Genomic DNA, 18,756 nt, shown 5'->3' with positions numbered 1-18,756 from the left:
TAAGCATATTTCATTCCACCTCAAACACTGACAAGAAAATTACCCAATAAATAGGGTTTACTGTGGGGTGGCAGAGGTACAAGAACAAAACATGGCATTGTGTTGTTGAAGACAAAGATGCTGTGTAAGAAATCATTCAGACTAAATGGAAACTGCAATTACATTTTGCAATTAGCAGAATGGTTACCTCCATGCAGTCACTTATGAAAATCTTTTTTATGCATTTTGTTTCAAATCAAAGGGTCAGTTGAGGTTTCTGCTCTGTAACTACTTTCTTCCTCCAATATATCATGGTCTGCAGAATTTAGATTCATCAGGTCTACCCCACAAACCCTTAGTCACGTGAATATTCTCTGTGACTTCCATTTTTAGACATTTTCTGCATAGCAATTAACTTTCTTCTTCTCTCCAAAAATCAGTTAAAGGAAAAAAATAACCCTGAACAAATCTCTTCAGTTGATTACTCTGTCAGTGCTTTCAGATGGCAAAAATAAAATATATCTGAGGTGTTTTTTCTGACTTTGCAAAAGACTACATGTATGTGTTTGTCTAAAAAAGAATATGAAACAAGAATACACTTTAAGAAATGATCCATTTCATGTCTTTTTATTTTCCTTTGCTTTGCTAGGTGGTCCCTAACCCAGTTGTATAGAACACTCTAGTTAAATCAAAATACACTTTTCTTGTGTGTGTTTTCGACATGGAAACTTTTCCTGGCTTTACCTTCTTGGGACCTAGCCTGCACCAGAAAGCCAGCTATTAGCTGGGAACTCTTAAAAAAAAACACAGGCTTTTACCCAGACAGTGGAAAGCTTGCAGGGTTTATAGTACCATACCTGGGGATGTGATCAGAAATATCTGTTGTCTGACACAGAAACACTGAGACACAAATCCACATTTGGTTCATCCTCACAGCTCCGAACTGTCACTGATGGTCACAAATAGCTCCATCAATCTACCTCCACGCAAGCTGTGAGGCCAACTAGGACAGATATGACCTATCCTCTTCTTTTCCCATTACAGCCAGAAGAAGAGAAGGATGATTTCTGAACTCAGGCAGAAAGATGATGAGCGACATTTCTCACCTCCTTTCATACACACAAGTGAGAGTCTGAATCCATGCAGGTGCTAGTTTGCATCAGATGTAAGAAGACACAAGGCCAGGCAGGGCTGGGCAGTGGAACTGTGAGAAAGGAGAAACTGTGACCTTCTGCATCGCAGTGGAAAATATTCAACCTCCAGCGACAAGACAAAGTGTGGATCCAGAGACAAGTCACTCCATCACTGTCTGGAGGAGACTTAAGTGAAGTGAGGGCTAACACCCCTGCAAAAAGAACATGCCCACTGCATCTGAGCCCACTGGGAAAGGAGATTGCCTGATAATGGTTGAGAACACCCAAAGGGACTGAATAAGCCTCCAAATCAGCCCCTGAAGACTGAAATCAACCCCTTATACTGACACATCTCCAAGCCCCTCTTTGACTGCAAGGCTCAACAGGAAACCATTATACCATCCCTGATGCTGGTGCAGTGCAACAAGATGCCTGAATGCTACTGCCACTGCTCCCCTGTGCAAGCCACCTTTCTGATTTTTCTCTACTTTGTCCCTTGTTCTCCTGGATCATACAACCCATTTGAGTGTTGTGCAGCCTAGAAACAACTTCTCAGCCACATTAGCAATTATCACCAAAGTGAGAAAAATCTCTGTGTATTAGAGCATGTTCCCTCCCTTGAGCACCACTCACATTAGTCAGTGTAATGGGATCTTTCAGCAGACACTCTGCATCTTCCAGATAACCAATGTGATGTGGCAGTCACCATGGTAACGTTGTTATTGTTAGTATTAAAAAGCAGTAAGGAAAATTGTCCTGCTCACACTCAGAGGAGTCCTTTCGCTATGAGTTACTCCTGCCCTGTGGTAACTTAACAATTAAAGGAATATTTAAATTTATTTAGCTATTGAATGGGCACAATGAAAAGCCCCACGCCATTTTTCTGGGATTCATTCCTTTGCAGCTTAGACAAAGAATTATCAGAATAAAGCAGCCTACAGGGGAAAGAAGAACATCCTATGGAGAAGTCTGCAGCCATGGCATGGAAGGGGAGTTTGGGAAGGGGGAGTGGGGGGAGCAGAAAGTGAGGAATGCCACATTTGGGGCTGGGTGTGTGTGCAGCAGAGCAAGGGAGAGTTGCCACCTACACAGCTGCAATGGTGATATGCCCTTTAAAAACAAGGGCAGGGTGAGCAGGTAGCTAAATGTATGCATTCAGGGAAATGAAGCGTTTCTCAAAGCTATGCTCACAGTGCAGTCATTTGGCAGTCAAGAGGCCACACAGCAATTCTCTGCACCATACTGTATAAGACACCTTGTGCTCTTGTCTCAGCAGATCTCACCTACAGAAAGTGATCAAGACCTGCTCCCCACCTTCCTCCACAAGCATACCAGTCCGAAACTTTCCTCTGAATTGCAATGCCTGTCACATGAGGATGCTTCCACTACAAGATCTAGCTGAATAACCTGGGGATTCTAGTGGTGCAAGCAGGGGAAGCATCTTCCATTTCAGCAAAGCTGCTACCAGCAGGAAATCAAGCCCTGGACCTGGCCCAGAAAAATCCTTTTTAATTAGGAGCTAAGTGTTTCAGATACTGGTTTGTTTTTGATAATGAACAATAATTGCATCAATGTCTGTTTTGTAGGGTGTGGCTGGAGACAAACAGATTTTGTTCTAAGTCTTTCACATTAACTCAGAGGAAAATAATTGTTTGAGCATTTCAATAACAGAAACATTTGAACGGGTTCCATTATATCTTAAGAACCTGATGAAAAGTGTGGTGAATAATTACATCCACTGGTTACTGGATCTGCATGTATCAGGGCAGTTTCAGGGTGGAAGGAGGAGAGGGTTGATCTAATGATAAATACACTGTCATTGCATACTCAACAGGAACAGATTACACAGCCAGTAGCTCTGAAAATGGATCTTGCCAGTTTGTAGCAAAAAGAGTGAAGTTCCTAGTCTTCTTCAGTGAAGTAATGATCAGTACTTGCAGATGATTTTTCCAGGTAGATAAATTGCTCCTAAGAAAACATCTTAAATATCTCAATTTCTCCCCCATACACCCACTCCCAACTTGTTCTGTTAAAGACAAGTACATAGTTTAATTATTCAAACTCTGAACGACCGATAATTTCAACTTTCTTAAGAAAATGATCTTGAGAAGTCAGATATGGTAGGTAACTATCCCCCAGCTAATACTCATTAAATCACTGTCTCCCTGAAAAGGCAGTCATGAACAGCTCTATGCCATTTAGTGGTAACAGAGGTCAAACTGGTTGCATGTGAACTTACTTGTGTAATAAAGAGAGCAATTTGGGCAAAACCAGTAACCGACAGGCAGTCATGTGTGTCAACCCGACGTTTCATTTTGGAAGCCTGTGCTGAAAGACCACTCCAGTACCTTTTCTGGTGCTATATGGACCTAGAAAAATCCAGGCAAACTCAAGGCTAGGACAGGTCTACCTACACTCACTGGGTCTGACTGGATCAAGCACAATATCCATCAGCAACTATTTTCCAGCTTGCTGATTCTTAATCAGGGTGTTGATGTCTTCTTCAACACAAGCTTCCACTAAATGACAGTCAAGAGAGTGGGTAGAAATTCACTTTACACCTTAAAATGCATCTGGTTGATTTCTGTGTTATCTGGACTGGATGGAAGAAAAAAAGAGTCACTGACTGGAAACCCCGTCCTCCAGAATTATCAAGACTCCATTCAATGGATAATCTGCTTGAAAATCAAAAGAGCATTTGATCTCATTTCAGTACTGACAGAAAGAAATGAGGACAGAAACTCAGAGGAATGACGATATATATGAGAGATTGTTCTTAAAAGCTGTACATAGGATATCACTGGCAAAAGAAACAGTAAGCCCTACCTCAAATGAAAAGGGTTAGATCTGTTGTCCCCGAAAAGGAACATAATAGAGAGAGTCATCACATTTTCAGACCTTTTCTAATCTACCTCAGTGCCTCAGTGTCATGGCAAAACATGGTAACATGAGCTACCTTCAAATCATGCAAAATGGAACACAAACACCAGACACCATTCCCCTCCAGACTGAGAAACCTTGGTATATATCATTACTGCAAAAAAGATCTTTGCAGTTCAAAAACCTTCTAGAGGGACACACACTCTAAAGGCATAAACAGACTGGAGAAGGCAAGATCTATAAATCACTGCCAGTCAGCTTAGAAAAAATGTTGTGATTGCTTCTCTGTGGAGGAGTAAAATGTAAAAGAAATTTCTTTTATGTATGGATGGCTCAACCATAATGCTATTTTAACATCATCTTCTTGTAACCCATCTACACACAACTACTTAAACATTTGTTATAAAGTATGTATGGGGTGACTCATCGAGTTGAAGAGTAAGCCTAATTGGTCAAACTTCCAGGACACTGTGTGCTGAGCTATAGAGAATCATAATCTCATCTATTAGGAGATATGACAAGTTGCAGAAGTTATCTAAAATTCCTGGAAGAGGTAGTGTGAAATAAGAACCGTTGCCTAGGGACAGTCTTTTCTTTACGATAATTAAAGAGCTCAGATCTGTGCTATTCTGGATGGATGAAAAATATGCATGCATAAGCTTAAATTCTGGCTTTGGCTTGCTCATGCGAGAAAGTTGTCTAATAATTCATTAGCCTCTTCAATAAAAGATACCCAAAAGGCAGCATAAAGGGCATCTGTGGACTTGACTGCCACGTTCATATGGTACCAAAATTTCCCCCAGAGGTCCTGCTCTTCTGTATAATGCAGCTACATGACTCAGAAAAAAACCAAGAACTTCAGACGAGTTTCCTTCTTCCCTGAGAACATTCCCATACAAACTGACCAGAAGGACAGAGGAAAGAAAAGCACTTCATAGACTGAAACAGGAATGTTAAAAACCCCTCCAGAGAGGTTATTAGTGGGTAGGGAGCACAGTCATAAATATGGAGTCCAGCAGCAATTTTCCACATGCACTCATTAATGATACTCACTTTGCCATATTTCTGTTTGAACTGATGATGATTCTTCCATTTTGGTGGAAAATAAAATACAAGATATATATCACGTTATATTCTCTAGTAGCAGATGGGAGAGGACCTCTTGGCTATTTCTTCAGATCTTCTTAGTGTGCTGTCTCTCTCCCCAACATACAGGCACTATGTACCGAGACATATTGCTCCTCATACACAGAGTAGTAAAGCTGTAGTAGCAAAGTGGCTCCCTATGAAAACCCTTAAATTCAAGCATTGCCGTGGACTCAATCTAGTTGTACATGCATTTCCCATACATATCTCACATATTTGAAGTGAACTAAAACAAGAGACCATCTAACTACTTGTACGCACTATTGGCCTTTCCCTCCATCATTCCTTTTCCAGAAATCAGTGGGATGGTTTACTTGCTTCTGCCAGTGTGTAGCTACCAACAGCCCAGCTAAAGCTTAGATGAATACTTGAATTTTGATCAGCATGTTAGCAAGAAGTTGTGGATATTTCCAACATACCATGTACTGGAAGGCTACACAAAGCAACCAGCCAGCAAAAGAAAATATGATGATCTCATTTATATTATCTTTTTTTAAGCTTTTAAAAGTGTAGCCAAACTGAGATAATAAAAGTTAAGTATTTACTATGATTTCTTCTTACAAAAAACAAATGTAAAATGATTTAATCAGTACCAGATAATAGGCCTGCTTATAACCACAGGGCAGTATTTTTAATAACTTCACTAAAAATATGCACTGGTACAAAAATGTGGTGCAATAAAAAAGAAGTACAAAAGGTAATGAAATATTACCTATTATCTCAGCTCATTTTTGTCAGGAAATAATACTACAAACTTAATACGATACATGGAAGCCTTATGAAAAGCAGGCAGGGAGAGAGAGGCTTATAGTTTTATCCAGTATTAGACGAGAGGCTGAGTGATTAATAAGTTGACATTGAAGAGCAGAGAATGGAAATCATATGGACTTTAGGGAAAGAAAATAGCTTAAAAATGAAACTATCATGCTGCCAGGCTGCATAGGAAGAGACAGAGCTCCCACAGCCACCCCCACCATGGTCCAAAGGGGAAGGCAGTTTAAACCTCTGCCAGTGCTGTGCACACCCCTGGAGCCTCCGGCTCCCCCCGGCCGGCGGCTGTGTGGTCCTTGTGCACGTGTGGGTGAGAGCAATGGGAGAACTGCACTGAAAATAGGAAGGGGAGAGTAAACAATACATCAAAAGGAGAGGTTTGAATGCAACGGTAAGTTGGGTGTTTGAAGAATGGGAAAAATAAGATACTCTATAGGCGTAGATGAAATGAGATTTATCCATAGCAGTGGATGAGCTATGGATATGACATATGAGATATGACTTACAGGCCTCCAGCATACACAGTGTGTAAGGATGAGATGTTCTTGATTGCTTTTTTAAATAACAAGGCCGGATCTTTTGATGGGATTAAAACTTGGTTTTACACTGATCTTAACACTGTTCGGGGCTGCAGGATTAAGTTTTAAATACCCAGTGAAGCACCGTTACTTACAATATCAACAATCATGCCATTTATTGCAGGTCACAAACCAACACATCATTTCCAGGAGACTCTACATTTACTGTTGTTTCTCAGGCACATTGTGTCTGGTTCTGATTTGTACATTGCTCACACTGGAAAACGTCTGCTGCCATTTCCAAGACCGGGGATTTAGCTGTGGCTAATTTGCTGTTTACTTTTCTACTAGTGGTACCAACAGAGAGTCACTATTGCTGGTAAATAGGTACTATGCACACAGTAAGATCAGTGAAGTGTTCAGTCAAAATCAACAGCATGTAAGCCCCTGGTAAGTAATTTAGATCAAAACATGTGATGTCCACTAAAAAAAACCCAAGAAGCTATAAACATTTATTCATAGACATCTTGAGAATAAATTATGGCTTTAAATAGCCTGGATGAGAGCAACAGAATTGTCCTTGTGAAATATATGTTAGTGAATTTCTGCAAAAAACAGAAACAGTGCCATTCTGCAGTGCTTCAGAAGAGAGTAGCTAAACATTTCTCCTTTGAAGTTTAACAAGCCTTATCTTGAAGTTTATCAAGGATAAATGGTAACAATTTTTCCTGGATCACATTCCAATTTTAAAAGCAATAGTTTTCTTCTAAATTACTAGAAAATAATTACAATAAACTCTTTTATTTCTTGCAAAACTAAGAACTGGACCAAATGAAAGATTATTCAGTTGCTTGAGTCAATTCCTGTTAATTGTCAAGGGTGACACCATTTCACAAAAATTTATAAGACCAATCCTAGGTTTTCAAGGAGCAGGACTACAGCTAGGCACTGCCTATTCTCTCTGTTTTCTACTCAAATTGTTGATACTTCCTCTGACCTTGGAAATGTGAAATCAAATCTCGTATTTTTATCATTCCCGTGCTCTGTGGTTGAGGAAAAGCACTGTATCTTCTCAATGAAAAGGGAGAAAATACTAGCAGCTATACACTTGGAGTCTAATTTTAGAGGAACCGAGCCATTCTAATATGCTGCAGTCAACAGGAACTGAGGGCACTCAATAATTCATGAGTTTCTTTCCATGTTTGAGTACAGCCTGTTGAAAATTTCTCAAGGAAATATTTTGCATCAGAAAATTCCAATTCCTGTAAACCAAAACTGCTAACAGGACAGGATATGCTTAGATACTTGTCTAATATCTCTTTTATCCAGTTTGAAAGGGCTTTTAATCTATAACAATACAATTACATAATAATAAAATATCTTAAATATGAAAAAGGTATTTTGACTACAAGATGGAAGAATTTTTAAAAGGCAAACCAAACTGTTTCAATCAATCTTCATTGTGATTTTTAAATTCTTTTTAAACACCAATGTTTCATAACAAAAAAGATTCAAACTTGGTTTACTTTCAGTTTGGGCTGGGTCATAACTTTTCCTGGGAAAAGGAAAAAATTTCCTACTTTAGGTCTAGTTATGAAGGTATTTTCATGCCTGTCTTAAAAGAAAAAAAAAAGCTTTATACTCATGCAGATAAACCTCTCTTTGACCCTAGTGATGAGCGGAGTGTTAAATTTGTTATGTCTTTACTGTCACTTTGATTCAGTTATTTTAGAATGAATGGCATTTACATCAGAAGGCAGCAGAATAACCATTTCTTACCTTTAGTCTTTCTGTTACACCATCAGTGAAACTGACTGTGAATTCAGCAATTTTGGGCACTCTGAGTTTTCCTTTGTTCTTCTGGTCAGGTTGATATTCTGTTCTTGTTTTCACAATTACCTGGAAGATACCAACACTTTTAAGGTTTCTGCACACAACATACATTTATTTTTGCTATCTAAGATTTTCTATGTAAATCATCCCCTGGACCTACCCAAGTATCTTAGAACCATAATTAACACAAATTCATCATACCTTCAGGAACTAAGAGAGACAGTCAGGCAGATACACAGACCTAGGACAGTGAGTTTATCACACTGAGTCTTAAAATAGCTGACAGCAGAATGTTTGACACCCACTTTTGTTTAGGACTAGGCATATAATTTTTATATTATATTCAACAGGCAGAACATGCAGAATAACAGCCCATCCTAAAGAATAGCCTCAGTTATTAAAACCCTGTCCTAACAAGTCCCACTGAAGCCAATTTAAATTTTGGCTGTTATTCAGGTTCCAGATTATCAATATTAATCTCATACTATCACCTTGGGTTTTCCCCAGATCTCAGTGTCATTTGCGGACTAATCCAGGTCCTACTAATCTTTTAAAAATTAGGTGTCTCACACTAATGGAGAAGCCATAGTGGCTTTTAAAAGGGTACAGTCAAATTACCAAACCTGCCTTGCCAATCTACATTGAATTTATTTGTAATCTAGAATGACCCTAAATATTTTGCACCTACTGCAAACACAGAAAAGGTAACACCTAATGCCATCTGCTCCCAGAGGGGATGAGCATCAGGGCTGTACTCTGAAAATAACACCTCTTCAGAGCAGTAAGCATATCCATCCCATTATACACAAGAATCTTAAAAGACTACCCATCCACGAGCCTATGCAGCTAAATAGCATTGTGAGAGCATGCCAGCATAGCCACACTATCTTACTCTAACTGGAAAATGCAAGAGAAGACAAAATGGCCCTGTCTTCAGCACTGGCCAAGAGCTGGAGCTCATCCCATAGAGAGGGGGGCTGTGGTTGTCAGCACACACTACCACTATGCTTCTGCGCAGGATTCCCAACCCAGGGACAAGGTCCACAAAGCATACAATGGTTTGGTGTGGTTTGCATAGGTTAAACACAAAAGGATAGAAAGAACATCGAAGCACTCAATCCCAGGGCCAACATTTCCACTTTTTGGCCTCCCATTCTGAACTGCAAGACTACGCAACTGTCAGCCTTGCCAAGGTGAAAATTAAATATTCCAGGACTGGTGACTGGTTCATACGAGAGTGACAAGAGTGATCCTAAAGCTCTTTGTTAGAAACAAAAAGTCTTGAAGGATTGAAAAAGATTAAGTGATGCACAAGGTTGAGTTACCAGCTAATGAAGAGTTTATTTCCAAATGAAGACAGCAAAGTCTGGTTTGGACCAGAGAAAACCCCAGGTATTTAATCCTCCTGCACTTAATGCCATGTGAAAATCAGAGTGAGAGAAAATCAGCGTGGAGTCATATGCCAATTTTCTGGATTCAAATGCAAATCATTAAAGACTGATGAATATTTACATCCTTCAGTGAATCCCTCTCAGTAATATTTATTACAGTAGCATTTGCAACATTAAGGCTTGGGAAGAAGAGGGGACAAAGCCATGCAAATATATTTATATTAGCATTTTGGAATTCAGGGTTTCTGATGACACAACACAGATGATGGGAAATGACACATGGGGACAAGCTTGATTCGGTGGCTTTGGAATGAACCCTAACCTTACCGTGAACCCACTACTGAATCAAACCCCATGATGCTGTGAGATGCAGTCCAGCACACTGTGGACCAAAAAAAGCAAAGCTCCCTCTCCAGCCCAGACAAACTGGCCGAGGTTACCTCTGAGTTACGAACAAGCAATAAGCTCATTTTCTCACTCAAAAGGAGGCAAGTTCACTCAGGACTCATGCTGCTGACGCCTAGCTTTCCAGTCTCCTCACTGGCCTTTTGTAAACCCAGTACAGTAAATTACAGAATGTCAGCCATCAACACCTGCCAAACAGTGTTCGGAAACTGCACTCACTCTGTTTTCAAACTTAGCAGTCACGATATCCTATTCTCCCAAATGCATACTTCCTGCTTACATAAATCTTAGTTGCAGACAAATTTTTTTAAATATATGAGGGCTTTTCCACAAATTCTAACATTAGGTCTTGATGACGGACTGTGAAGCCAGCATGTAAGGAAAAAAAAAAATAAATTACAAGCCTTACTTCTTTCTTGATATAATTTAATCTTCTTCCACTCTTTGTCATTAACACCAGTTTTCTTACAGGTATTTTTGAACTGTTGTTACATTCAACTGATATCCTATAAGCAGGAAAGTTTGGGTTATGCTGTCTACAGGGATACAGCAGGAGACTGAAAATAAACCCGCACAGCCCTTCACAAGGCATCAGATTCAAGTCTAATAGCAACGTCTATCATGTCTGTGAATAAATAAATAAGCTCAGTCCCCAGACAGATCAGAAGCTACTTGAAACCAAATTTGCTGACTGCGTCAGCAGTGAAATGTGTGTGTGCACAGAGCCATTGTCATCCTGCTGGTCAGTGCTTTGCAGAGAAATTTGCAGAGGTATCAAAAAGCTTCAGTAGAGGAGGTAAGAAGTACCTTTGCTAAATGCCTTTTGGCATTGCAAAAGCTAAATATCTGCTCTCCAGAAGCATCTTTGTCAGACACCTGGTAGAATTACACAGCAGAAGAAAGGGCAGTCAGTAAGGTCTCCTCTTTAATGGAGAGCACAGAAACAAAATCGTAGAATTGTTCAGGTTGGAAAAGACCTTTAAGATCACTGAGTCCAACCATTAACCTAACACTGCCAAGTCCACTACTAAACCATGTTCCTAAGTGCCACATCTACACCCCTCTTAAACACCTCCAGGGATGGTGACTCAACCACTTCCCTGGGCAGCCTGTTCCAGTGCTTGACAACACTTTCAGTGAAGAAATTTTTCTAATATCCAACTTAAACCTCCCCTGGTGCAACTTGTGGCCATTCCTCTTGTCCTATTGCTTGTTACTTGGGAGATCGACATCCACCTTGCTACAACCTCCTTTCAGGTAGTTGTAGAGAGCAATAAGGTCTCCCCTGAGCCTCCTTTTCTCCAGGCTAAACACCCCCAGTTCCCTCAGCCGCTCCTCATAAGACTTGTGCTCTAGACCCTGCACCAGCTTCATTGCCCTTCTCTGGGCACACTCCAGCACCTCAATGTCTCTCTTGTCATGGGGGGCCCAAAACTGAACACAGTATTCAAGGTGCAGCCTCACCAGTGCCAAGTACAGGGGGACAATCACTTCCCTGGTCCTGTTGGCCACACTATTTCTGATACAAGCCAGGATGCCACTGGCCCTCTTGGCCACCTGGGCACACTGCTGGCTCATTCCGTTGGCTGTCAACGAACACCCCAGGTCCATTTCTGCTGGGCAGATTTCCAGCCACTCTTCCCCAAGCCTGTAGCATTGCATGGGGTTGTTGTGACCCAAGTGCAGGACCCGGCACTGAGCCTTGTTGAACCTCATACAATTGACCTCAGTCCATCGGTCCAGCCTGTCCAGATCCCTCTATAGAGCCTTCCAACCCCCAAGCAGATCCACACTCCTGCCCAACTGGGTGTCATCTGCAAACTGACTGAGGGTGCACTCGATCCCCTCATCCAGGTCATTGATAAAGATATTAAACAGAACTGGCTCCAGTACTGTGCCCTGGGGAACACCAGTTGTGACCAGCTGCCAACTGGATTTAACTCAATTCACCACAACTCTGGGCCTGGCCATCCAGCCAGTTTCTTACGCCCATCCAAGTCACAAGCAGCCATTTTCTCTAGGAGAATGCTGTGGGAAACAGTGTCAAAGGCTTTACTAAAGTCCAGGTAGACAACATCCACAGCCTTTCCCTCATCCACTAAGTGGGTCACCTTGTCACAGAAGGAGATCAGATTAGTCAAGAAGCACCTGTCTTTCACAATGTCATGCTGATTGGGCCTGATTACCTGGTTGTCCTGTGTGTGCTGCATGATGACACTCAAGATGATCTGCTCCATAACCTTCCCTGGCACTGAGGTCAGGCTGACAGGCCTGTAGTTCCCCAGATCCTCCTTCCAGCCCTTCCTGCAGTATGCCAAGATGACAAAGGACAAACAGAAAACTGAAAACCTGTAGTGTGGGGGTAGCATTCAGTGCTGTGGCAGTAACAATAAAAACGCAATTTTGCTGAGGGCACAGGGCGAACATTTAGAAGAAAAGAGCTACCTCTTGTTCAGTCCCCTACCATCTAAATAAATAAGCCTGAGCATGGATCCCACTTTTTCACCCCCTCTCCATCCAACAAGCTGCCATCAGGATGCCCACGTAAAGGCTTCGGGAAATTGAGTTGTGTTCACCAAACTTGAGCCTCCTGCACTGGTGAGACCATCCCTGTCAGGGCTACCTTAGCAGTATCCAGAGAGAGGAGTGAATACGGTCAGATGACAACACACAAATACACCCCCACCCCCCCCCCCACGCACTTTTTAGTGAAGCATTTGCTACCTTGACAGCCTCCCATGCGTGTGTAAGTTGTGTCTCTGAAACAAGTTTAAATGAGAGCTGGTCAAAACCCAAAAGAACTTTTCAAAAGCACAAAGCATTAATCTAAGTGCAAATTTAGAAAAGGAATAATTAATCTCATAAATAATTTTTTCTATATTTTTAGCATTATCGGGTTTTTGCTATTTTGGTTGCTTATTCTGCTTTAATTTTCCAGTTTTCTGATCTGGGCTGGGTGGGAAAGATTTGCCTTCCTCTCATTCCCTGCCATCACTCTTTTTTCACCTTTTCTTTCCATTTTGTCACTGAGAAAAAAATTCCTGGCAGTAAAGTCTTCCAGAAATTCTAACCAAATTGCTGTTGGATGTACAGTAATAAAAACCCCACAGACTCCCCAGTCAGTGTAATGATCAGCATTCATTTATCACCAGCTGCCCCAGAGCAGTTCCATCAGAGCCCAGGATCCCACTGTTTCAATGCAAACAAGGTACATTCATCTCACACCATGACAGGCTTCCTCAGAGAGCTACTGCCGTTCATTACAAACCACAGCAAACAGAATGATTCCCATTCCCTCTTCTTGTCCGTTTTGCAGCTTTACTGACTTCAGTAGAGTTATTCTTGATTGCAACTAGCAAAAGGAAGTATAAAATTGGGATTCTGTGTAGGTTGCAATTCAAAGCAAACGAAAGTGAAAGAAATACCCATCTCATTCCCTTCTCTGCAATGCTGTTCTAGTGGAAATGAACTGATGTAAGGGGGCAACCTCCAGAGCTGGCAGCAATGCTTGGCTGTGCTCTGGCCTCCTGAGCAATAAATTACAATAAATGCAAACAATCAAGCCCGTGCTTAGATGGACAAATAGTCTCTTGAATAGTCCCAAGAAAGACAATTAGGCCCCTCTCCATTCCCACTGCAGAAACACCATTTTGCCCATTCTCTGCACTTGCCTCTTGAGATCTCACCTCCTCCTGCATGCTCCCTAAGGCTTGTTAGTCAAGTAACTCACACTCCTCATTGCAAGAAGGGTCTGGCTGGTTTAGGTTGGTATCCCTTACTGTGACTTTACTGGGGCACAGAATTATTGTTATTTTTATTCATCACATGAAGCAACCTGCAGACCTACAAATTAATATTATAAAGCAAGAACAGTCTCATCAGCTTTTTGAATTGTCTGAGCCTTTGCAATTGCTGTGTAAATACCCTTTGAACTTTTCTGGACACTTGTCAGTCTTTGTGTTTCATTATCTAGGCCCTGATCCAGCACCAGATTATGCCCATGCCCCACTTAGTGTGTTGTGATTGTCCACTAAAGCAAGCAGCCTCCCTGCCAGGTTAGTCCAGCCCATCTGTAGACCTTTAAAGTCCGTACTGTGGATGAAAACCAGCTCAGAGGATCTCCCTGCAAATTGTGTTGCTGCCATGACCTGTTCTTAAACTTTACACACTATTTCCCAGAGACCCTCCACCTTTAAACTGCAGGGACCCTGTGCTGTTTAGGGCAGATGCAATGAAGGGGACGCAAACAAATTACTTGGGACTTTCTTCATTTTACATCTGAAAAAACTGTTCTTTGAAAGTTGCTTCCTAGATGAAGTCTGAAAAATGATTGTAAGAATACAGGAAGAGAAAGAAGGGCTCCCGCAGAGCAGCAAAAAGACACGTCTAATTACAGGAGTCCACACTGCAGTCCTTGCAGTTTCTTCCATAACCAAGTTTATCTAGCATTTGAACTCATTAACTTCCAATTCAACAAAGCACTTAAGCATGCAAGTAGTCCTATTAACATGAGCAGGATTAGTCAGATATTTAAAGTTAAGTGTGCATTTAAGTGCTTTGGCCAGATCAGAGTTTAAGCTGCCTTCAATCACCTTCCCACAGCCAGTCATAATACTGATGCTTAGGGCTCCCGTGGCATTCTTTGGCGAGACCGCTCAAAACACTTTACATACCAGTATGACCCCAGCATCCCTGTATTACTGATGGAGAAGTAGGGAAAAAATGAGAAAAGAAAGAAGCTTAGTAACATGCTGAGTCATACCAGCAATTGGTGGTTGAGTCAGGAAGATAGACCACAGCTTGCTGCTACTTAGAGTGCACCATGTTTTCCCAGGTTTTAATCAACTGAGTGATGATAGTAGCTCCAGCACATTCTCCATATAAATACAACATTCTTGGGATTACGGGCTAGCAATATATGGCTGGGGTGGGTAGGAATGCTTTACGGAAGATGGCAGCCCTCGGCAGAACTGTGTTCTCAATCATCCTAATGATGCTGTTTGCTATTACATTTATTGAGTCCTAAACCTAAATGCACTTATTATTCAAGTCTTAATGCTAGTGACACCACTGGAATCAATAGGAAACCTTTCCTCTGCTTTAATGAATGCAGGACCAGGCACCTTCTCTGTAGTGATACTTTGGAAAATTATAGGTGTGCTGAGGTGAAAAAAAACAGATGAGAGTCTTCGTACATCAGCAGGAAATCCATCATTGACAACCTTGAGAAAGTAAACAGTAGGAGAGTGCTGGGAAATCTAGAGATTTTGGATGCTGAAAAAAAAGAAAGCAAGCTTCTAACCAACTGGACTATATTAAAAGCATTTGCTTTGAGGAGGAAGGAGCAGAGCAGACGTGAAATGTGACAAATGGAAAAATATCACATTAAGCATGGAACCTTAAAAAGGATTTTCCTGCAGTAGAATGAAGTAAGTGTTTCAGAAAATGAACTGATATGAATTCTGAGTCTTGTCTCAGACTGGCTAAATGTAACATCATTTATTGCCACTTTATATTTGCGTTTGAGCTCTATGGTTTTCCCTGAAGAAATGAGTAATAATATTTAACATAACTGGCATTGTGAAAACTTTAAATTATTCATCTGGAAAAGGACATGCAGCCCTGCTGTAATTCCCACTTCACTGCCACAGTGCATGTAATATATTGTGGTTCAGGTGCTGCAAAGTGCAAACCATAAAAATTTAAAATACTACTTCCTGGGATTATTAATAATGAAGAGTCTCTCACTCGGAGTGGCTTTCAGATTGACAGAAGAGATAAACAAAATGTTTCTCCTACCAAGGAGAAAGGTTTCTTCCAAGTTCAAAGCTGGACTTTGTAGTCCCATAAAATGGTTGTAACACCCCCATCAGTTTCCATGTGGATTAGTCATCCTCACTTCTAAAGGAAAATAAGACTCTCTGCTTCATTCCTTTCCAGGCCTTTCTTCACTCCTTGCAGAGAGAGAACAGAAAATATAAATTTATCATTGGCACCATCATCGTGGTTTCCCTTCACCTTCATTACCCAACTGAGCATCAATAGCTGAGAAGGACCTTAGAGCGAGCTGTAGCATGCTGTCCAGGTTACTGCTGATAGCAAAATGGTGACCCCCAGTCTTGGCATTAAATATTTTGTGACTGAGTGGGTTTCTATGCTTATGCGCTACAAGCCAAGGGATGGCTAAAATTCACCACCTGCTCACACACAAAATTCCTGAGTGATCTACAAGCTCTAATCCTCACACACAGCCAGCTTCAAAGAGCAAATGAGATGTGCACATTGCCAACAGTAGCTGAAGTTAAAATACTCAGCAGTAAAGGAGTATAGGGAAAGAGATGGGAAAAAATCACATTTCAGAGCTTAAAGCAATCTCTTTCTTTGCAGGCTTACGATGAAACATTGATAGACTTGAGCAGCTCCATGCCTACTGCAGCATCTCCTGTACCTCCTTCTGACTCTTACACTGGCTACTGCTAGAAACAGGACACACTCGACTGGGTGGACCAGTAATCTCAGACTACCTGGCAATCACCATGCTGCATATTCCCAGATTTTTAGACAATTAGGTCTCTAAAACATTCCCAAATAATTATTACTATGTCCCATCCCATGGGAGAGGCAGCTATGATTCCAAATCTACAGGATGAACATGTCTCAGCAGGCAGACTTCACAGAGATTAATATTAGAACCGGCATTTGGAATGTATGTAATGGTAGTCCCCATGGCATCCTAGTCACTATTTGAATACATAAACGCCTGAGAAATCAAGAAGCAAAATGGAAAAAAAAAAGGAAAATTTAAGAAAGAGGATGCCCTGGTATCAAATCCATAGTCAATGGAGAAAGCCACAGTCAGTAGAAACACTCTGCTTTTTTTACCCTGTATCAGCTCATCTAATGGGTGTTGTGCTGGAAATGAGTTTCACAGAGGGTGGCAGAAAAAAAGTGGTCTCCTGAATCAGTGCCAGGAGGCTATTCCAGGCATAAGAAACATCACAAAAGGACAAAGACAGCAAACGTAATCAGCCCTGGCATCACCGGTGAAAGGCAGCACAGAATGCAAAGGCTGCATTGGGAGCCGAAAGCAACTGAGAAGGAAAATGCATAGCTCGCAAGCACAAAGGAAACTTGGAAATCATTCAGCTAAGTCTCCCTACAAATCCCTAGGTGAGCATAACCATCAGGAACCCACAGGAGGCTGTGGAGGGGTGACAAAAATTTATTTCGGTAGGTTCAGCCAGGAGAGGGTACAGCAAGGGAGACAAAAGAATCAATCACTCAGCTGTAGTGGTGGTAAATTGGCCAGGGTATATTAGCAGAGCTCCATTGATTTAATCTAAACTACTAAACTGATTTACACTAGCCAAGAATCCCGCCCAGTCTTACCTTCCAGACCAGAAAGTAGCTGGTATGTGGGTTTCACTTCACTGTTTCGCTGAAATAAATTCCACCTGCAGCAATGGGCTTTCGTCTTAGAAAAAATAACAGATTACAACAGGCTTTGCCAATCATCCATACACTAACACACTTCTGTGGCCATTTCTGCTGTTTCTGCAGAATGCAGCTCTAGGAATTGCAGTGCAGATATAACTTGGTTTAAAGAGAGGCAATGGAGCTCACAAAACCAGGCACAAACTAGCTCTAAACCACCTAATTCAGACACTGATAGCAGTGCAGTTAAGGAGAGATATTTCTGCACAGTCTACACAAATCCTGAGATTTTCTATCGTGAGAAGCAGTAGCAACACGTTATCTGTATGCAAGCGAGGCAGTTGAACGCTACCCCAGGTGTCTGTGAAGGCTGCAAGCACCGAGTGGATCACCTGCAAGCAGAGGTGTTCAGTGTGCTAGGGGAAAGGGTAGCCTGACAGCAGACATGCAAAAAAGAGGAGCAGGAATAGCCAAGAACCTCAAGTAGGGCTGTCCAAAACATGGAAACAAAATAAAAAATGGTTACCCCAGAAACTCTGCACTGCCAGAGTGTGCGTTGCTGCAAATATTTATTACAGCTTAATGAGCAGAGGCAGTGTTTACATTCAAATACACATTTAGAGGACAAATGGATTTGCACAGTCCAGGAGGAGGACAAATGGCACAGGAGAGGAAGGCTCAAACTTTGGTATTTGTGGGGATTAGGCGAAGTATCCCAAGTGGAGAAAGGAAAGGATGGGGAAAGGCAAGACAGCCTGCCCATTCCTTCATAATGCTCTCTTTTTATTTCTTTCTTTTATTCAGGCTTTCGTTCCCTTTGCATCCTTCTCCTCCCCTTTACTCTTCCTTCCTTCAACTGCCACAAAAACTAGCCCTGCCCCGTCTCTCCTTTTGCCATTTGCTCCATCCCACCAAACTAACCAGCAGCGTGAACAGGAGCAGAGGCGCCTGCCCTCAGCTGCATCAGGAGCCCCCCCAGACAGTGGCAGGGAAGGCTGAGCTGCCTCTGGCCTCACCACGTGTAGCAGCACCCCAAAACCAGCTCCACGCAGAAGGCGTGTGCCTTCAGGCTGCCTAGAGCTGCTGTGCACTGCTAGGCTTCGCAGAGGGCAGACTGACATCAGTATTTCAGGACGGAGCTGCAAGTAGTCCCCTAGGTACAAAAGCACTCAGCCGACATACAATTAATTATGCCTGCTCAGCTGGCCAGGACAAAACATTATTTTCTGTTAAACCAATAGGGACAGGCTGTGAACACAAGGGACC

General features: G+C 41.8%; 1 protein-coding gene across 1 annotated transcript in view; it reads right to left on the bottom strand.

Moving 5' to 3' along the window:
* NSG2 (neuronal vesicle trafficking associated 2) overlaps positions 1 to 18,756 on the bottom strand; it is a 38,381-nt gene that overhangs the window by 14,408 nt on the left and 5,217 nt on the right. The window contains exon 3 of the mRNA XM_074915868.1: positions 8,207 to 8,326. Within this exon, the coding sequence (XP_074771969.1) occupies positions 8,207 to 8,326 (120 nt within the window). The remainder of the gene's footprint in view (positions 1 to 8,206; positions 8,327 to 18,756) is intronic.

The sequence above is a fragment of the Athene noctua genome, chromosome 12 (assembly GCF_965140245.1).
Source record: "Athene noctua chromosome 12, bAthNoc1.hap1.1, whole genome shotgun sequence".
NCBI classification, from domain to species: domain Eukaryota; kingdom Metazoa; phylum Chordata; class Aves; order Strigiformes; family Strigidae; genus Athene; species Athene noctua.
Note: the sequence above shows the minus strand (reverse complement) of the source record. Positions and strands in the feature narration are given on the sequence as shown.